This window comes from Platalea leucorodia (assembly GCF_965183815.1).
Source record: "Platalea leucorodia genome assembly, chromosome: 16".
In the NCBI taxonomy this organism is placed as follows: Eukaryota; Metazoa; Chordata; class Aves; order Pelecaniformes; family Threskiornithidae; genus Platalea; species Platalea leucorodia.
Window position 1 is genome coordinate 8029168 of NC_138838.1, and position 20602 is coordinate 8049769.

Genomic DNA, 20602 nt, shown 5'->3' on the forward strand with positions numbered 1-20602 from the left:
GGGAGAGTGTATAACTGAGACCAGTTGCCTGTTGTTAAAGTAAAAATAGCATTGGAAATCTTGTTGATCTTCCAGAAATATAAAGTAGAACAGCAGGTGTTGTACAAAAGCTCAAGAACACCTGATCCTCGTGTTAAAGTTAATCATTACACTGTTCTTGCGTTATAGCTAGCCTTCCTTCCTTATCGGGCCGTGGAAGAAAGCGTTGTTGAAGGAAGAGGAGATACTGCAGGCCTCAGATTCTTTCTTTTATTTTTTTTTTCCTTGTTATTTGCTTAGGTCTGAGGAACAGCATTGTTTTTCCTCAACTGTTAGAACATTAAAGTTCACAAAGCTCAGCAGCTAGCTTCTACTGACCCTCAATTTCCCCTAACTAGCTGAAGGTCACTTCTTGTAGAATAAAACTTTCCCTGTAAACTGCTAGCCAACTGGTTATGCTCAGTCAATTAAATGCATCTCAGCATATCCATTTACAACAAAAGCAAAATGTTTCTATTGTACCAGTAACAAGTTAACTGAGGAAATTGTTAAAGAAATTGTGTTTAACTCTGCTTTAAACTGTGAACTGGCTGAACAGGTCATGTTCCGCTGTTGGGAAGCGGGAAGGAGAATGGTGGCTGCTCTGTTGTGATTTTTGGCCACTTAAGGAGTTGCATTAGTGGGTTCAAAAATAAGCATCAGTCCTTGGGAAAGGCAGAAGTGAAAATACTTGCAGTGTTTGATGTGAGAGAGATGCTTATCATTTTGAAGAGCAAATTAAAACTGAATTAGTACCATATTGAACATAGAGAACATAATTTCATGAGGGTATAGGAAGGCTTCTTGTGTACACGATCCTTAAGTACAGTCATAAAATGTTCTCCAGTAATTCAGTCTGATTGGGCTTGCTGGCTGTTGTTTGAAGTTTTTCAATTGATTTCTGTTTCCTTTCCAAATGCTGTAGCAACATATAACATAGAGGGCTTTAATCTTTTATAAGCTCTTCACCCTCTGGCTCTGAAATACTGATTCTGGGAAGGCAACCATTTATCACCGTCTGCAATATAGTCTGTAAATTCTATGTCATTTGTACATTTACTCACCATAGTTCTTGTTTCTTATTCTATAGAAGCATTTTTCAACCACCCTTTCCTGGATCAGATTTCAACAGTCAAAAAGTGTAAGTAGTTTTGTTTTTCCACTTATTTGTGTAAATGATGAATGTTGGGGGCTGAAACGGAGAAGGATCTGCCAAATATCACGCTAAGTGTTTATGAGGCATTTTCCTGAGTCTGACTTGTTGTTGTGCTCTATTGTGAGGCTAAGTGTTGAATCCTTTTTTGTGTTACGCTAGACTGAAATGTGATAGTTATTTACTAGTTCCTTTGACATTTCAACTGAACTGAAATACCCTTGTGTGTTTAGGGATGTGCTGTGCTTATAAGTTGTATAAGAGTTTATGAATGAAAAGCAGTGAGGAAATGAGTTTGTTTGAAATTCAGCCTTTCAAAATTTTAGTCCCATTTTTTTTTTCCCTGGGTTTTCCTCTTCTAGCTTGTCCTGTACCAGTGCCCACATATGCAGGCTCAGTCTCTGGCAGTTCCTGTGGTAGCTCTCCTTCATGCCGTTTTGCTTCTCCTCCAGTAAGTTTTCTGTTTTACAGAACAAACTCCAGAAAATATTTTCTGTAATGTTTAGCCAAGAGTTACTGAATTTTAGATCTTTCCATTCTTGAACAGTGTAAACTGTCGCGTTAAGAGCACAGAGGAAGGAATACTCCTGTCTTTTGCTAGAAGAATGGCATTAACATTTTGGTTCTCTCTTGCTCCTTGTGTTGTACTTTGTGGGTTTTTTGTTAAAGAAAAAAATACATATACACATCAAATGCTAGAATAGCAAATCTTTAGATATGCTAATATGGTTTGCAATGTAATGGATGTTACAGGTAATTTTTGAATTGGCCTTTTTGGCTAAGGCCCCTTATACTGATACGAACTAGTGACTTGAATTTTATGTGGTATTTGGAAGAGGTGCATCTGTATCATCAGGAATGATTGAATGAATTGTGATTGTCTAAATTCACAGCCTATTTAATATAGAACTGTCTAAATTGACACTACAGGGTTATCCAGTATTCAAAATTTCCAAATTCAAATACATTTTATATTTCTAAATACTTAAGAAACAAAAAAAGGCCCAAGATTTATCTCTCTCTTGTCAAAGCTAGTGATGATTCTTATTTTAGAAGCTCCCTAGTTAAAAGACCAATTGTATGTTCTGAATCACTGGATTTACAGTGGTTTTTTTACTTTATTTTTTCTACCCCGCTTCCAGTCTCTGCCAGACATGCAGCATATTCAAGAAGAAAATTTGTCTTCCCCTCCATTGGGTCCTCCTAACTATCTTCAAGTCTCTAAAGACTCTGCCAGTACCAGTAGCAAGAACTCCTCTTGTGACACAGATGACTTTGTTCTTGTCCCACACAACATCTCTTCAGACCACTCATGTAAGAACCTTCCTTATTTTTACATTTTAAAACAATTGCCACTTGTAACATACCTTTATGTCCTGTTATTCTTTGGCTCTCTTTTCTCTAAATGTGTCTCAGTTCACACTGGAACTCATTTCTTTAGTTTGAAGGGACACTGTTTGGTATACCTGCGTGTCCATCTGGGACATTTTCACTTTCAGTTGAGTAGCCAGATATGCTAAAGGTACCAAGGTGATTTAAAGTCATGGAAAATATTGGGGTTTGGCAGTAGAAGAGGAGAGTCAGTTGTAAACAACTGCTGATAAGAAGCCCAAGGATTCTTTCGGCAGTCAGGCATGTTGTTACCTCTAGACTAACTGAACATTTATAGTCCATGCTGTAGAGCTTTAGACAATAAACAAGTGCAGGTAAAAACATAAAAAAATACTTAACATGAAAAGTAAGGCAACAGACTGAGCTTATAGAGTAGAAAGACTTGGATGTAGCATGTTGCCGTTTAACGACCTCTTCCAAACCTGAATTGCCACTGGGAAGCTAGTCAGCTGGTTTCTATACAATGCCACCAACTCGTGTTAAATATTTGACTAAATTAGTGCCTTGATCTCTGAAGGGTTTCTGTCACTCAGTATTATAAATCTCCCAATGCTGATACCTTGTACTCTTAAACAATTTTATTTCAAAATTATTATAATTAGTATAGGAAAAAAAAACAACAACAAAACAAAACAGAAAAACAAACAACAAAAAAACTTGTTAAAGAACTGCCTTCCCCAGTTACATTTTTGTTATAGGTCACATTTAAGGTATTTTCATACACAAAGCAGTTTGTGGAAGACTTTTATATGTTCACAGAAGTTTGTCAGAAGTGGTTATTTCTACAACAGTAATATTGAAGATTTTTTTTTTAAGATTCTGCTTCATGACGTGGGTTTTCAATGTGTTCTTCTGCTTACTGTAGATGATATGCCATTGGGAGCAGCTGGCAGGCGGGCTTCAAGCGAGTTCTTGATGTGTGGAGGGTAGGTGTGCTGAGCTTTATCCAAAAGAAGTCTCATGTTCTAAAATTGACACTGCAGCTGTAGAAGGGGTTGCTGGGTTCTTGGCAGTGATGGGTTTGCATAGCTGTGTGTGGACTTTCTTAAAGATTAATATACCAAGTTGAATTTAATATGAATATGTAAACAGCCTGAATTCAGAGTTTTGCTGCAGAGTAGATAGTTTCTCTGATATGGAGACCTGTCTCTTGACAGTGGTTTTTGTTTTCACAGACAGTCACCATTAACTATTTCTGGAAGCTCAGGAACTGTACAGAAACCGTCTTCAGCGTCTTCTCGAAGTACTGCTTCTGGTACAGCTAACAGGTGTGTGATGTAGGCTTAGTATTTCCTCTCTTTTAAAATGGTTCTCTGCTACTATATGGTGTGGGTTTTTTTAATTGTGTATGGCTACTGGAAACTGAATTGAAATAGAAGCTAGGCCTGTTTTTTCCAGGCTCTTAATGCATTCTAATGGCTGATGGTTGCATAGCTGACTTCTGGCTCTGATGCATCGCCAAAAGATTTCCATAAGGAAAGATAGCATTCTTTTGCATGTTTATATTTTGAACGGGTTGAAAGCAGAAACTTCAGAGACATAACTGACTTATCCTTTTTGGTGTTATGAAGCACAGTACAGTCTTCATTTAGTGAGTCAAGATGTTGAATGCAGCATACATTTTAAGAAGTAGTCGTGAGAGAAGAGGAACTTACAAAACCCAGATTGCTATGGATTTGTGTCTCGTGGCTGGATTGTCTTGTGTCTGGTAACTGGGTGTGACTTCTGTGGAAGCAATTACTGTGAATTTCACATTTGTGTCTCACAAGATACCAAAGAAGCCACATGAAAGAGCTGAACATGTATCGTAGCTTTTCCAGTAGCAGGCCTGTTAGTAAGTCCTCTTTCTTCCACATGGTTGTAGACAAAGTTTCTGCTAGTTTGAAATAGAACTGATATTCACCAGTGGTGCCTGAAATCTTTCCTGTATTATACTGGAAAATGTAAAGCTTAATCATGCTGTTCAACTACTCATGTAATATCTAAACAGAAGATACTGTCATTTGACCAAGTAATGAATTTCATAATGTTTTCAGTACAAATAGAAAGAGGATGAGTGGCTAAATGGGGAATAAAGCTATTATGTTGGGTGTATTTTTGGCTTATGCTAGTGCTACAGGGCTGCAAGTCAGCATTATTTGTTTAAAAATGCTTGTCACAAGAAAAGTTTGCTACTTTGTGCTGATCTTTGTGCAGTTTGTGAAATCTGCTGATGTGGGCTATCAATACAGCTTTAGTCTTACCTTTTATGTTTAAGGGCAGATAATGGAGATGGTTTGTCTGTAAAGATCCATTTGCTCTGGATTGGCCATGTACAATGTATTTATAATATATTTATATGTACACATATATATGTGTATATATATAATATATATACATATAATTTCCTATTTTAAATTGTGTCATGTGTCAGTTTTTAGAGTTAAAGGTTTTATGAAAATATGCCAGTTATCTGTGCAGTACTAAGTTAAGAGCTAAACAGTCATGTGACCAGAAACAGGTGCCTACTGTTCACACTTTCAGTGTTTGTACTCTAACAGTTTGATTTAATTATTGGTTGAGTAAACTCAGTAACTAACTGGCTGCTTGGGGCGTGGTCTGAAGGAAGCAAAGTGTGTGTCTGATACTCTGCAAGATGCTGCTTTTGGTCTTTGGGTTTGGTTTTTTTATTTCCTGAGAAATGTTCTTTCATAGTGTGTGGTTTTTTTTAAACAAAAGGTTATGCCCTATGAAACAGTGAATTTTTATGATTAGCTGATCAAACTGAATGAATTGTACCCGTAGTTATGCTGCTTTATGTCAAGTAGAAGAAGCTGTAACACTTTTCAGGCATCAGCCAGAATGGGCAGAATAGGTAGAGGCAGTTCACTCTCCTGTGGTTAGTTGCTGATTTTATTCTCTGGATCTCACGGAAACAAGATTTGCATGCAACTCTGCATACATCTGTATTGCATTTTCTGTAACCTGTGACAAACCACATCTGACTCGAGGATGCCTAACCAGAGCTTAGCTTTGGTCCTGAGCTGGGGAGCCTGATGGAAGGCCAAGTACTGTACCATGCCTCTCCGCCACGCTAACACAGCATTGCTGCCTCTAGTTAGCTCACGGCTCGCAGAGCTTGCTTGAATCTACCTGCAAGGCTGTGTGAGAGCAGGGGAAGGCATTTTCCATGCTGAGTGCTTTAAAAGTTGAAGTGCCTTCATGGCCTCCTCGGTGTCACTGCCACGGTTTAAATAACATAACATCTGCTTCCCTTCTCCCAGAGGTCGGGCCTAGGGAGCCTCCCCGTGCTACCTCAGCGTGTTGCGTTAGTCGTAGCAGGCTGCCCGCTGCCTTTGTGTGGTTTCCACTTGTGAGACCTTCTGCTTGCGTGGAAGCTTTCAGGCCTTCCACCAACTGCGTGCTCACAGCTGATGCTCAAATTGCTCGCTAGTATCTAGAAACTAGGTGGCAATAAAAAGACAAGCTGCTTTTCTTTTGCCAAGGAAGCTCTATGCATATTAGGAAGTAGTATTTCATTCTCAGAGGTAGCAAAGAGAACAGGACAAATGCAGTCAGAAACCCAGATTTCTGTTCAGCTGTAGCTGTGCAGTGAGTCCTGTAACTGCTTGTTTTCTAGAGCTCATGGTAGAACATTTTTCACATTTCCTCTAAGAATTTCTAACCTTTCTCTGAAGAGGTGGTCAATAAAGGACCAGATAATAAACTGATTACCTTCCAAAAAGCCCATTCATTTGAAATTCTTTCCATTGAATTCTGTCTTCCTTTAAAAATGTTGGTAACTGATTACGTTGCAGCGGTTTGATTCCCTTATCAGATAGTACACTGAGGTAAGCCAGGTCACTGACACTTCGGTTCAACTTGGGTAATGCTAATCTGCAGTTTTGAGTCTGTGGATTAATGTTCAGGTGTGTGGTTTTGGTCATTTTGTCAGCGGCTGGTTACATAACATGTTTTCCTTTTGCAAGTTCACCGTGTCTCTTGGGATATCTCTGACTGTGCTTCAGTGGCTTTTGTACACATTCCAGCCCTGCTGCTGAACTTCCTGTTCTTAGCGCAGTGGGTTTTCCTAGAACGCTATTTTGAAGCGTGGTAAACAGAGCGGGCCGATTGGCAGGAAGTCGGAGGGATCTGTAGATCGCTGTGATGCGTGACGAAGTGCTTCAGCTAGGACTGCGCTCTCGGCTCGATCTGATACTAGCCAGTATAAGAAAGGTAGCTGGTAATGAACAGTTCTTTATCTTCCTCTGTGACGTGTTAGAGCTAGATTAGGACAAGCTAAGATCATACTGCATGCAGGGAGTGCAGAAGCAGCTTATTTGCTGGTTTCCTAGATTTTCTTGACATTTCAACAATGGTACAATTCAGAGAGAGACCTGTCTGCCTATATTCATCTCCTGTCTCCACACCTTCCAACTTCAGGCATTGTCAGCCTTCGGTATCTCCCCGCAGCGAAACGGCACCTATCCCAGTTCCCACTCAGCTACGGAATTACCAGCGCATAGAACAGAACCTCTCCTCTACTGCCAGCCCTGTGTCAAACCCCCATGGATCACCAAGGTGAGGTTTTTTTAACTCCTTTTTCTTGGTTCTAGTTTGTGTTTGTACCATGACAGATATCCGTGCTTTCTTGCTGATGTAATCTTCTTCTGCACAAGAACATGCTAAAGAGACATTTTAATGATAACAAATAATAGTCCTTTACAATCTCAAGATTGTTGGATGGCCACTTGAAATTTTTCACGAAAACAAAATGAGCTTGTTCTTTCACTCAGATGCAACCCAAGAAGGTAAAAAGATGAAGTCTTGCTTTTTTTATTCCTCTTTGTGTATTATATGGCATTACATCATAAACTAGAAAGTCAGTAATAAGTTATGTTTTGTTTTCACACATGTAGTGATGAGATGAATGCATTGTTCTGTAGAATATCAAGGAAACCATTTTTGGCATGCTAGTTAACCAGCTTGTCTTGTTACAAAGCTTTAGTGTGCCAGACTTACTCTCTGCCTTGTGATCTGCAGGATCAGGATGGTGAAGGTCAAAGACTCAGAAACAGACTACTCTGGAGATCTTTACAAAAACAAACCCCATGGTTACTTGCATTTTTTTTTCAGGATCTCTGACTTTGTAATAGTTGCTGCAGTTGGAGAAGTGCCTTTCCCTTAAATAATCTGTTTCCAGTTATCTGACCTGTATACCAGACCCAATATGAAAACTTTGTTGTAATCTTTGTTGACATAAAAATGGGCGTTTGCAGCAATACATTTCACTTGATTGTAAAATTCAAAATTTGATAACCAAGTTGTTTGAAGTTTAGGAATCCATGTATTAAGGGATATCTGTTTTAATTTTCTCCAGTTAACAGACTGTTATGGCACTGAAAAGTTGAAAAGTCAGTGTGAACAAAGGGAATTAAATCTTGCTTGTTTTCAGTATGCAAAGCTTAGCTTTAGTTATTGGCTTAATACGCATCAATGTCATAGCTTTCTCTTTAAGTATCGGTATTTTCTTTAACTAATCATTATACTCCTTAGGGTGTTCTGAAGCTTATCTCAAGGAACCACAGTTACTGTAGTGTGCGTAACCATTCTTTTCACCTTGTTAGAGCTGGAGTTGTGAGACGCTCAAATACTAGCCCAATGGGCTTCATGAAGATGGGCTCCTGTTCTCCAGTACCAGCTGACACTGCACAGGGTGTTGGGCGCAGGTTATCCACAGGATCTTCTAGACCGTATTCACCTTCACCACTAGGTAAGCCTATAAATTCTTAGCCATTAGTGAAGGTTTATCTGGAACAGTAAATTCAGAACACTAATTCTTGCTTGAAATTATCTTAAACCAAAATCTGCCCAACTAGGTCACATTTGCAGAAATAATTTCTGTTAAATGACTCACGGAAGTAAACTAAGTAGGTTTTATTTTGCTTTACCTTCATTTGTAGGTGAAGTATAAAGTGTAAATTCACATTTTGATTTTGTTTGCATAGTTGGAACCATACCTGAGCAGCTTGGACACTGTTGTTGCGGACAGCTTCAAGGACATGAATCAAGGAGTAGAAACTTCTCAGGTGAGTGACTTTGGACAATGCAACCAGTGCTATTTTGATAGAGCTTCTACAGCATTTTGTGAAGGGGGAGGAGAGTCAACACTACGTTAGTATGGGTTAATAGGAGACACTGGGTAAGTGATGTGCTGAGTTTCTGTAGAAACTTAGCCCAGTTGTGGTTGTATCAAGACACCTTTCCCCGTAACTAATTCCCTACACAATAAGAGAGCAACTGAACATTTTTTCTCGAGATGAAAAAGCAACTCTGATAAAGCCCGTCTTTAAACAGGGATGGAAGTGAATGCATTATAATGAATGGTAGTAACATGCTTCCCAGAATCTGGTTTTGATAACCAGCTCTGTCATGCCAGTCCTCAGAAAAAGGAGGAAGAACTGCCAGTGTACAGCGTGCAGCACGTTTTCGTCATTCCCTTAGGAAGTTGTCTGGGATCTGATGTTAGTGTTGCTAAGCATTCAGTAAGCTTTGCAAGTCATAAATTATTATGGCATGCCAGCAGAAAAAAAAAAAAAGATCAGGGAGAAATAGGACTTGAAGATGTTGTGAGACTGTTAAAGATGGAGTTGCACTGTAATGCTAGAAGGATTGGCCATAAGAATATGCAATTCAGCAACGCGTTCTTTTGCTCTATGCACATTTTGGGTGTCATTTCTTCTTATCTAAAACACTAGTTATACTCTTTATTTTGACTTTCTAAGAGGTGGTGCTGAAACTGCATTGTGGGTTTTTTCCCTTATTTAAACACTTTCCAAAATCATCTGGAGATGATAGAGCCTTCATTTCTTGGAGTAGCCATATTTCAAATATCTGGGAGTGGTTTCATCCATATGAAATAAGTTCTATGACGTGTCTCAAAAATTGCCTTCATAATTGCTATGCCATTGGCAGTCTCAACAAAAGACACGGAATGAGTGAATCCTCAGATTTGAAATAGTCTCTTCTCTTAAAAAAAAAAAAAAGGTATGCGTGAAGAGAATACAAAGCAGTGTGTATGCTTTTCTTGTTGCATCTTTTCTTTGGATAGAATTTTGTAGGGCTGTTGGTTTAGTGCCTTTTGCCAGTATTAAACTGACTTGTAATTGTAACATACCACAGCACTGTTTTTATGGCTGTAAGGGTTTTTAATGTTTCATTTCTTCATCTGTTTCCTGCATTCTTTTCCTACTTGACTTTGTTTCTTAATTTCAAATGACTGCAGTGGTATTTCTGTTTGTAAAATACCACAAATTGCAGCAAGTCTGTTTCTCGGCATTTAAATGGGCATGGGAAGCTGTTTTTTGCTTCTGGGTGAAGTGAGGTCATCTGTACTGAGATTTTCTAAGGACTGAAGATGTCTGTCGTAATGTAGCTTCTGAACTAATTGAGCTGCTCTTGCTGCCAGTGGCAGCAGAGGACAAACTTCTAATTCAGAAGCCTTCCCTGCGGTGGCAATAACATTAGAACAGTAACCAGTGAGATTTCAGACTGGTTTCTGAAACAACAGGTGAGGACTTTCAATGCTATGAGACAGAGGAGCAGAGGGATTTCAAACAAGCAAATTCTTGGCTGGTAAGTTAATGAGAAATAGACTTGATCCCTGTCCTGGAGCTGCAGGCAGAAAGGCTGTTCTAAAACATACTGTTTAATGGAGTGGAATGAAATCAAGATGAAGTAGTTCATATTCAAAATCTAACTAGCAAAAGCATAGGCTTAAGAAGGTTGAAAGATGTGTGTTAACAGCTGGGCACTTTACTGAGCAAGCTGCAAGAAGTTTGTGATTTTTTTTTTTTTGAGCATACATTTATGAAATGGAGCCTATTTCAGAAGATTATCTTGGCCAGCTCTTAAAGATCTTATCTAGTTAGTATTGTCCGTTTTCAGTTTTGCCTCCCCCCCCCCCTTTTTCTTCTAAATGTGAGTGAAATTGTCACTTCAGTGTCAGCTCTTTGAGGTTACAAAGATAGGCATTTTATCTGGGAAGCTGTGGCCATAAAATTGAACTCTTATGTACTGTTCGTAACTTTGCGCAGTTCCTCAACATAAGGCATAAAAATATCACAAGGAGGAGACCACTTAATCAAATTTCAGGTTCCTTATTTTGAAAGAGGAAGGGCACCTTTGAGTAGGTGAGATGTTTGTAAGAGATATCTCCCCAAAGCCCTCTGTTTAAATGGCTGCTTATAGCTCTTCCATTTCCATTTGCTTTAGGAGAAACTTTGCACTTAAGTGTGGACTTCCTTTGTACATAGTAAGCTTTTGAAAAAGATTCAGTCTGACAGACTAAAAAGTAAATGGCTGCCCAAAGTAATGATCCCAAACTGTTTCATCGGAATAACTTGGTTCTTTTTAGTACCTAGTTTTCTTGCAGGAACCATGAGATGAGCTGCCTTTCGTGTCTGCAAATGAAGTCATTAGGTACAAAACAAGTAATTAACATGCAGTGTTGCATTCACGCACTTGTTTGCAACAATATAATTCCAGTACTTCAGAACCTCTATTCAACCTAGAGTCTTGGTGGCTGCACTTAAAATTTCAGTACTGGTTATGCCATTCCTGCTGAATCCAACCACTTTATTTGTCTTGATGCAGGTTGCCAGAGGTACTGCAGCTGCCAGTACAGCTGTCACCCTGAAATCTTGCCTATTTGGCAGCTTGAACGTCTCATCAGTGTAATGTAGCCTTAGTCCAAGTAGCCAACAGGCTAAATCCATTCTTCTTGCCATCTAGTGAGCTGATGATCAAACATAACTCACGATATTTGCAGTCCCATCTCCTTTCAGTTTAATGTTGATCTCTGGCATTTTGGGCATCATTGACACATTTTCCAAGCACTGTAAGTAGAATTTTACTTCAATGTTTTTCATCCCCACAGGTTCTCCGATACCACCATCTCAGTCTCCACAGTCACTTTTGATGGGAGCGAGGTTGCAGAGTGCTCCTACTCTCACAGATATTTACCAAAACAAGCAGAAGCTCAGAAAGCAGCATTCAGACCCAGTATGCCCATCTTATGCTGGGTATGGATACAGCCATTCTCCGCAACCAAGTAGGCCAGGTAGCTTGGGAACATCACCTACCAAACATATGGGATCGTCACCTAGGAGTTCAGACTGGCTGTTCAAAACTCCATTGCCAACGATCATTGGCTCTCCTACTAAGGTTTGTTAAGTTTGCCACTGTCAGTAAAATGTGAAGTGGTAACAAAGTGGTGACAAAGCCTGAAACAATTCCCAAGAATATTTTGAGGATCTGACCTTGGTTCTTTCATGTTCTTTGTCTTGATTCTTAAAGGCAACGGCTCCTTTCAAAATACCTAAAACTCAAGCGTCCTCAAACTTGCTGGCCCTGGCTAATCGCCAGGGCTTGGTAGATACCCCGTTGCAGCCTAAAGACATCACTGACCCAAGGGATTTCACGCACTTCCACTCGACGCAAGGAGGTGAAAAGCAGGCAGGAGAACAGCACAGTAAAACTACATTCGGCAGGTAGGCATTGTAGTATTTATAACCTGTAAAGTTGGGTAGGTAACTTGGCAGAAGAATGTACGTTGCACACAGCAGCTTGGAGGGGAAGAGCATGCAAAAAGTGAGCTGTGAGGAGATGCTGAGGTTTGGTCTATACAACAGAAACGTTTTGTACTGTGTGTAAATATAGCATGGACTTCCTGGAGTGCTTTGTGTTGCTGTCTAGTTCCCTTTTGTTTTGATTATCTGAATATGGAATTTCATTGCCTCTGCAAAGCCTGTTCAGTTTCTGCTTGAAAACCTATATGACAAAATTTGCAATATAAATGTTTAAGAGAAAAAGGTCTCTTTATTTTTATGGTTAGGTCTATTTCAGTTGGTCCATGATGAACAGCGAGATTTCAAGATTTTCTGTATTTTTGTTGAAGAATTCTCTATAATAAATACCAGGAATCTGAAAGTCAGCCTTAGTTGCAAGTTAAATAGGAAGATCTTACTGAAGAATTTTGTTGTGAATTCATACGTTTTTCTGTCTAGATCTGTTAGTACTGGGAAGCTATCAGATCAACAGGTAAAGACAACCCTTGGTGGCCAGTTATATCAAGGCAGTACAGACAGCCTCAATACAGAACGACCGATGGACACGGGTAAGGAACAGATTGAAATATCCAAGCTGCCCTTATGTGCTGGGTTTTTTATGGAGTGCCAACTAGATACAGTTCTGTTTCCAGCTTCAATAATCGGTTCTGACAATTTTTAGCCTCAGTACAGAAGGCTTTTTTTAATCTTTGAAGGGGATATGTTCCATTTCTTTAGCATAGCTTTAAAAATAACTGAGACATGAAAATATCTATTTCTGTGCTAAACACAGAAATATATCAACTGCCTATACTGGCTAGAGGGGTTTGGGGTTTTTTGGTTTGGTTTTATTTTTAATACAACATTTGTGGCTGTTTCATTTCCTAATTCCACCTTGTTTTCGTATGAAAGCCAGTTTATGTAATTCTGGCTCATTTTTCTCCTCCTCCCTCCCCCAGCTTGTCCCTTGCCACAAGTGGCCACCAGGAGTTCTCGACTTGTTTTTGAGCAGATGGAAGGAGTTCTGCAGACAGGGCTGGTCTGTTAGCCTCCAGACCTGTCATGGTCTGCCTCTAGAATTTTTCTGTTGTATCTTTTGCTGCAGGACTGGGGTTGTCCTCAGGCTCTCAGAGAGAGCCTCTGTTGCTCTTTTCTAGGCGAGGATAGAGCAGAGAGAGATTGAAAGTAAAAAGATATATGAAGACTGCATCTTGACTCTTTTTGTGTATCGCCAAGGCTGTCCACTCAGCTTGTTTTATTTGCTGTCAGAACTTCTAAGTAGTCCAAGTCTTGGATCTACATCAAAGCGTGTTGTCTTGCAGTGCTCCAGTTTGCTGCATATAACTACTTATTGGTATGATTATATGCAAGAGGGACTAACTTGCTGAATTTTTTTCTTCCAGCTCCAGCAGGAGCCTGTGGAATTGCAATGGCACCTCCTTCCATGGGAAGCGGGGCAAGTTCTCGGGCTGTCATGTTTACTGTTGGGTCCCCTCCAAGCAGTGCCACCCCTCCTACCTGCACCCATATGGTCCTCAGAACAAGAACCACCTCAGGTAAGACTTGCCTGACAACTGTGGACTGTCCTCGAACACAGTATTTAGGCTTGCCCACTTCTTGGGCTAGTAACCTGCTACTGCCTTGCGCAGTAGGTCCTCTAGGCCATACAGTAAAAGTGCTTTGTAAAGTAGAGATTAGTATCAGGCGACTTCTGCCTTTTCTCTCCTAAAGAGAGGGCCAGAGGCATGGATTTACAATACAGCGGTGTATAAACTTCTGTGTGCACAGCTTTACTCCACCACAGGGAGTATAACAGATCTCTATGACAAAGGTGGAGAGGAACAGTTAGATTTCTGGTTCTGCATTTTTGCCTGCTGCTGTGCACTGTACCAGAAGCAACACACAAGGGGTGTGAGCTGACTGCATTTCAGTATGTGTTGGCTATGCTGCCAAATACCAAAGATCTCAAGGTAAAGGCCTTCATCTGCTCAGGATAAGCAGGAGTCTGCAGCAGTGTGCTTTTGTGAACTATAGCACAACCTTTGGTCTGTACTGTTGGACTCTCTGCCTTGGAATCCTTGTCAGCCATTTCCCAGAATCTGTGTTACGAATCGTCACTGTTCATTACGGCGTAGCCTTTGCATTCTCTACAGAGTGATGCAAGGAACGATGAGGAGAGCCTCCCAAGAGTGAATCTGTGATGACTACTGATTTGTCATTTGCTATCATCTGCAGCCCCAGCGCTGCGAGATGGAACAACCTATTAGACTGAATGTGTGTGTTATTTTTCTTGTAGTTGGATCAAACAGTTCTGGAGGGTCTCTCTGCTCTACTAGTGGCCGTGTATATATGGGCTCTCCTCCTGGTATTTATATGGGTTCTTCTCCTCCGGGAGCCGAGGCAGCTCCGAGTCTGAAGTACATGCCTTATGGTACTTCGCCTCCCAGCTTAGAGGGCTTTATCACTTTTGAAGCTCCCGAATTGCCTGAGGAAACTTTAATGGAGGTATAGAAAAAATAATTTAATGTTTTATAATGTATAATGCTGCTAAAACAGAGACATGGTAAAAATGGGACTGCGCAGTGCACTTCGTGGTTTCCTCTTCACTATCTCACATATTCCTTTTGAAGATCTTGAAAATACTCCTGTGTCAAATGTGGCCGGTTTCTCTTTGGTAGTTACTCCTGGCATTTCATGTATTTGAATAGGTAACCAAAGGAACATGACTGCTTTTGTTCACCAGAGCCTTCCAAAGAGGCCTCTGTTTTAATGCCAAGTCTCTGGACGTGGGTGCTGACAGTAGCAATGTCCCTCTGGGCGTTGTTTTTAACTGCTTCTTCACAGTCGGTGGATGACATTAAATCCTACTTGTGGGAAGAGTGTCCTGTATTTTTTAAAATGTGCGGAGGAGTGACACTTTAAAAACACAAATTGGGGTGGTCTTTCACCAGAATGCTATCCTTGGACGATAAATTTCTCAAGGCAGATTGCTGTTCTGTTTTCTCATTCACATCTTGCTGGAAGGTGTTTGGATCCCTATTGAATCTGTATGTTATAACAGAAATGTTTGACAGTACACTGTACTCTTCCCACAGATAGAGTTTAAAATGTGTTTAGACCTGCATTACCAATGAAAAAATTATAAATATTGCTAAGATATGTTCGATTAGTTTTGAAGGCTAATTTTTTTTAGCAGAGACTATGCATGTAGTATCTTTTAGTCACCAAGCAGCAGTGAGTTGGTAGCTCCAATTGAAATTTTTTAGTTTAAATTGTAAACTTCGGCAACAGCCACTTTTTAACACAATAGAATTCCAGACCTAAGTGTAAACTAGAGTGAAGCAGATAAGTATGAAGCTTTAGATCAGTTCTCTTGTAGGTATCAAGTCTGTTATATAATAAAAGCCAAATGTTCCTCCTGGCTTCTAATACAAGTGCCGAGCATACTTTTGGGTTGCTGATAATACAATAACAAGTAATATGTCCCACTTGTGATTCCTTTAGTTGCTCAGGTTTCAGCAAACATAGAACTCCATGTCCCAATTCCTTCGGCTTTGTTGAAAGACTCTTAAGTATAAGCTACAGTATCTTGAAATCATTAACAAAGAGAGAACAAGTTAATATCTGTTGATCTGTTTGGACCCGTCTGGTTCTGTAGTCCCTAGCACTGGCTCTACTACAATGTGATTTCTGCATAGAACTGACATACCAAGAAATCCTCAAATTATTAACGAGAGTTTTAAGTGTACTTGGTTGCCTTATGGCTTATAATGGTTAAATTGTTGTCGTCTTTCCCTCTGACAGAGAGAACATACAGATACACTGCGTCATCTAAACATGATGCTGACATTTACAGAGTGTGTTCTGGATCTGACAGCAGTACGAGGAGGAAACCCAGACCTGTGTACTTCTGCAGTGTCGCTGTACCAAATCCAAGAGAGCATAGTTGTTGATCAGATCAGCCAGCTAAGCAAAGAATGGGGGTAAGTATGCGGTCAAATAGTATCAAGAGAATTAGTGACTATTGAACACATAAAAAATGTATTCAAACTATGCCCTTTTTGTTGGGAGTGATTGTTTTACTGTATAAAATCTTTTATAGGAGTACATTTTTAACAACTGAGGACAGATCAGAAACAGCAAAGGGTAGAGACACATTTGCTAGCAGACAAAAGGACAGCATTTACTGGCCTGCCGCATAAGTTGGGGAAAGTGGTGAGGAGTTCAGGCTTGAGGTGCCGTATAGCATTTCTAAGCCTGGAAATTTATGTACCAGCTTCTGTCAGATCTGAGCCCTCTTCTGTTCTTGTTGGCCAGGCTGAAGCAGTAGTACTGAGGTGAAGGTTGGGAAGGGGGGAAGGAGTGTCCAAATTTGACTTTTTTTTCAGTGGAACAAATCAGCCCTAATACAAAATCAGAAGCAAGGAGAAATAAGAGAAATTTGGAGTGGTGGGAAAGGGCAGTTCCACTTCCTGCCTTCTTCCTGAAAAAAAACCAACAAAAAAAAAACCCTGCAAAGTGTTTGCTTTTCACAACTGAGAATTCCAGGGGCATAGGAAATGACGCTGCGAGAAAAGTACGCCCAGTCGCTTGTGGTAAGACGTTGACCTCGGGCAGTCAGTCCCCACAAATAAGTGTTCCTTTTTAAAATGTCTACATTAAAGCAGTTTGTATTTGCTGCTGCAGCTACTAGATGAGCAGATGTACTCTCAACCCCGTGACAGTGTGTTTGTGAAGGGAAGGGAGGGGTGGAGTTGCATTTTAAACATCTGTCTTCCTTTTCTGCTGCTGCCGGGTCCTGTGTAGGGTTGTGATTAAAAAGTGGTGTCTGCCCATGGCTTGAATGTGTTCAAGAAAGGTGTTTTGATACGTAATTACTTTTTTTCCCCCCTCTCCCTAGACAAGTAGAGCAGCTGGTGTTGTATATGAAAGCTGCCCAGTTACTAGCATCTTCTCTGCATCTTGCCAAAGCACAGGTCAAGTCGGGGAAACTGAACCCATCCACTGCTGTTAAGCAAGGTAGATGCAACATAATCTAATTTACTTTGCTTGTAAATTTTCTTTGCTGATGCATATACTCGGAAAGCTTAAGTTGCAACGTTTGTTTGTTTTCTTCTGTACAAGAGAATTGTAGGTATGTGCAATTGCACAATTTGATAGTAAACAAAGATACAGCTAGAAACTGGTAAGAAATATTAACTTGAAATGGAAATTATTTGATATATACTTAACTCATAGAAGTGGCAGAGTAAATAAACATTAAAAGCACAAGTTTAAACAGATTGACTTTGCTAGTGCTGGGAAAAGCTGAACTTAGGCTATGTTGTTTTTTGGCTGTGTTTTGTTATTTTCTTTAATTTCTTCTTACCTTTCTTCCAGTTGTGAAAAGCCTCAATGAAAGATACAAATTCTGTATCGGCATGTGCAAGAAATTAACGGAAAAGTTGAATCGTTTCTTTTCGGACAAGCAAAGGTTCATTGATGAAATCAACAGTGTAACTGCAGAGAAACTCATCTACAGCTGCGCCGTAGAAATGGTAAGTGACTCCTTTTACCTAAATGATAGGACATTGAGATTGTTTCCTTCTCTCACATACCTCTTCTACATAACCAGAAAATAGAATGTATGTTTCCAGAATTCTGTTCATGGTAATTTTTGTTAGTCTTTCACTCTCTTTCCTGCCCTGCCTTAACTGTGGCTAAAGTTCCTGGCAGACACTGTTCCTCAGGGACATTTCCCCTACATCAGCACATTTGGTACATAAACACTAGGAAATGAACTCCTAAGCCACACAGCCCTGTGTGCTGAAGTCTCATCCAGTAAGGCTTACTAAAGCATAGAAGCAACAGAAGTAGCCTCATCAATCTGCCAGATCAATTTGAAGAACGCCAGCCTGTCCATACAAAGCAAAAACGGTAGCAAATGTGGAAGCTTTTTCATTTAATTGATAAACTTTCTATCTGCCATGGAGCAGATGCAGTAACCATACAGGAAATTTAACTGGTTTTTGATGAGAGGGAAGTCTTTTTAACATAGGTGTCACACAAAAGATACTGGCAAATATTGTGCTTAACCCTGATAATGGTGTAGTCCCGCACAAGTAGTCTTCTTTACAAAAGAATACAGGTATAAGAACAAGCATATTTATTCATATGTTGTTGTAACACATGTAAACACAGAAGATCAGAAAGTGCTTTTATGGCTTATATGTGCCGCTTATCCTTAGTTAATACAGCACAGGCACTACATTCTCTCAAACTTTGTTTTGTTGCTTACCGTTATAAAAACAGATCAGCTGAATTAAGGCTCAAACATAGTTTCTTAATGACACTTTTATATCATTCATTTTGAATTTTTCATTTCATTACTTGCCTAACGCAGTTTATGTAATTGAATCTCCTGAATGATTCCAGGTTCAGTCGGCAGCTCTGGATGAGATGTTTCAGCAAACTGAAGATATTACATATCGATACCACAAAGCAGCCTTGCTGCTGGAAGGACTGACTAAAATACTGCAAGACCCTGCAGATATAGAAAATGTACACAAGTGTAAGTTTATGTTGAATAATGAACATATTGAAAATTACATTAAATTCATGCATTGTAAAATAACACTGAAGTCATCACCTATTTTTTACCTCTCTCCGTTCGCAGATAAATCTAGCATCGAGCGAAGGCTTTCCGCACTTTGCTATAGCACAGTGGCTGTATATGAGCAGTAGGAATATCCCGAGGACCAGATGGTGTGAACATAAGGGACCACATCAGTGATACTGCACTTTTTTCACTACAGCTTAATTGTTGTCCTTGTTCTGCCCCACGTGGAAGATGATTCTTACATTTCTGTGGTGACTACCAAAGAAACAGCAGCATATTCAAAGAGGAGAAATTCCAAAAGTACACTTGCCTTACTGATCCAGCAGCTCCTTTTTCTTCCTAGCAACAGAATTTAAAAGAATCTCTCTTCACATTTCAAACTGATCCTTGTACGTCTCCTTTGAACTTGAATGATCGGGGTTTTTTTTTCCCTCATGAGGTTTATAGAGAGCGGATCCTTCTGCATCAGGTACAAAAAGACATTTCCCTCAGAAGATTCCCTCAAAAGTCTGTGAAAAATATCTTTGTCAGTAAAATGTGGCGGAGTGAATTTGGGAAACCCTAACCATGTGCAAGTGCTGTTTGAAGCTTTCAGGGCTAAGCTGGCTTGTATTGGAGCTCACATGTTGTAAACATGGCTCAGCTTGTCATGTGAAGGGATGGTGAGAAAGCGCTCTTACACGGGGGAAAGATGGTAATGGAAGAAAATGCGCTCCATCTGTGCAAAACGCCCAGTGGGTTTTCAGCTGATGTGGATACAATTTGATGATCTTCTTCCAAAATATTTTGTTTTGCACTAATTTACTAAAGCAACTGTATATTCATTTTTGAAGAACTATATTAAAAAAATTAGAGAAAGAAGGCACAATGGACTTGGCTGAATTTCATTTCAGTGTACATAAAATTCTTTTCAGAATTTCAAATGTAGCTTCTAGAAGACTTTCAAACAAACTGTAAAAACTTGTATTCATGTGAACCTTTCCATTTTATACCTATTTGTCTAATACTTGAGTAACTACTGCTCTGGACTTTCTCAGTAATAGCAATGTTGAGTTGCTGGTTGTTTGCTTTTTATATAGATTTGGTTGCATCTTTTGTTGTGCATGCGATATGTGCATTAATGCCTGCAGTCTCTAGGGGTGTAATGACAGTTCTCTGTAGTTTGTTTCTTGGGCAGTATTACAATAAATACTGTAAACTGAAAGGTTCTGCAAGGAACCATGCAAAACCAGAAAATATTGTTGGGGTTTGAGATGCTGATAAATTGATGTGGAATATCTACATACAGTGTGTGAAAAATCAGGATTATTTTGTGTGCATTTTGGGGGAGAGGTGGGAAGCTTCATTTAGCCTTATAGGCATTATCATTTCAAGCATCTCATGAGATCATCAGGACAGCGATTTGCGAAGTATTTAGGCAGATCAGCTTCTCTGGAAATGGTTCCTATACTTTATTTTTGGGATTTTTTTTTTTTTGTTACTCAACTGCTTGAATACTTGAATAAACCATTCTCCAGGACAAAATCATTTTAATCCTCTTAAACACAGTGGTCTGAACTATTTGACAAAGTTGTACAGGGCTTACACATCAAAATATTGTTTCAGTGTTCGGATAACCATGTGTTTCCTTTACTTTGACAGAGTAATGTACTTTTTACCTTATTTATCTGTATGAAATTCCAACAGTTAATTTGAAAGTGTTTGTTTATATAATGTTTGTATTTTTAGGTCTTTAATACGGTGTTTCTACCTCTCCTTTGTAATTGCATGCATTATTCTTGAAACTAGGTAATAACTCACTGAACTGTTGCGTAATAGCCTTTTTATTATGGCCTGTATAAATGTATATTAAGG

At 39.6% G+C, this 20602-nt stretch overlaps 1 protein-coding gene across 1 annotated transcript in view; it reads left to right on the forward strand.

Annotated features, from left to right (window-relative positions):
- Positions 1-20602, forward strand: part of ULK2 (unc-51 like autophagy activating kinase 2) — a 41082-nt gene extending 20480 nt beyond the window's left edge. The window contains exons 11-28 of the mRNA XM_082328193.1: positions 1109-1159; positions 1534-1622; positions 2314-2485; positions 3429-3489; positions 3739-3831; positions 6986-7123; positions 8170-8315; positions 8551-8631; positions 11481-11767; positions 11900-12093; positions 12610-12719; positions 13554-13706; positions 14447-14655; positions 15955-16133; positions 17051-17169; positions 17530-17687; positions 18565-18700; positions 18806-20602. Coding sequence (XP_082184319.1) covers positions 1109-1159; positions 1534-1622; positions 2314-2485; positions 3429-3489; positions 3739-3831; positions 6986-7123; positions 8170-8315; positions 8551-8631; positions 11481-11767; positions 11900-12093; positions 12610-12719; positions 13554-13706; positions 14447-14655; positions 15955-16133; positions 17051-17169; positions 17530-17687; positions 18565-18700; positions 18806-18873 — 2444 coding nt within the window. The 3' untranslated portion in view covers positions 18874-20602. The remainder of the gene's footprint in view (positions 1-1108; positions 1160-1533; positions 1623-2313; positions 2486-3428; positions 3490-3738; positions 3832-6985; positions 7124-8169; positions 8316-8550; positions 8632-11480; positions 11768-11899; positions 12094-12609; positions 12720-13553; positions 13707-14446; positions 14656-15954; positions 16134-17050; positions 17170-17529; positions 17688-18564; positions 18701-18805) is intronic.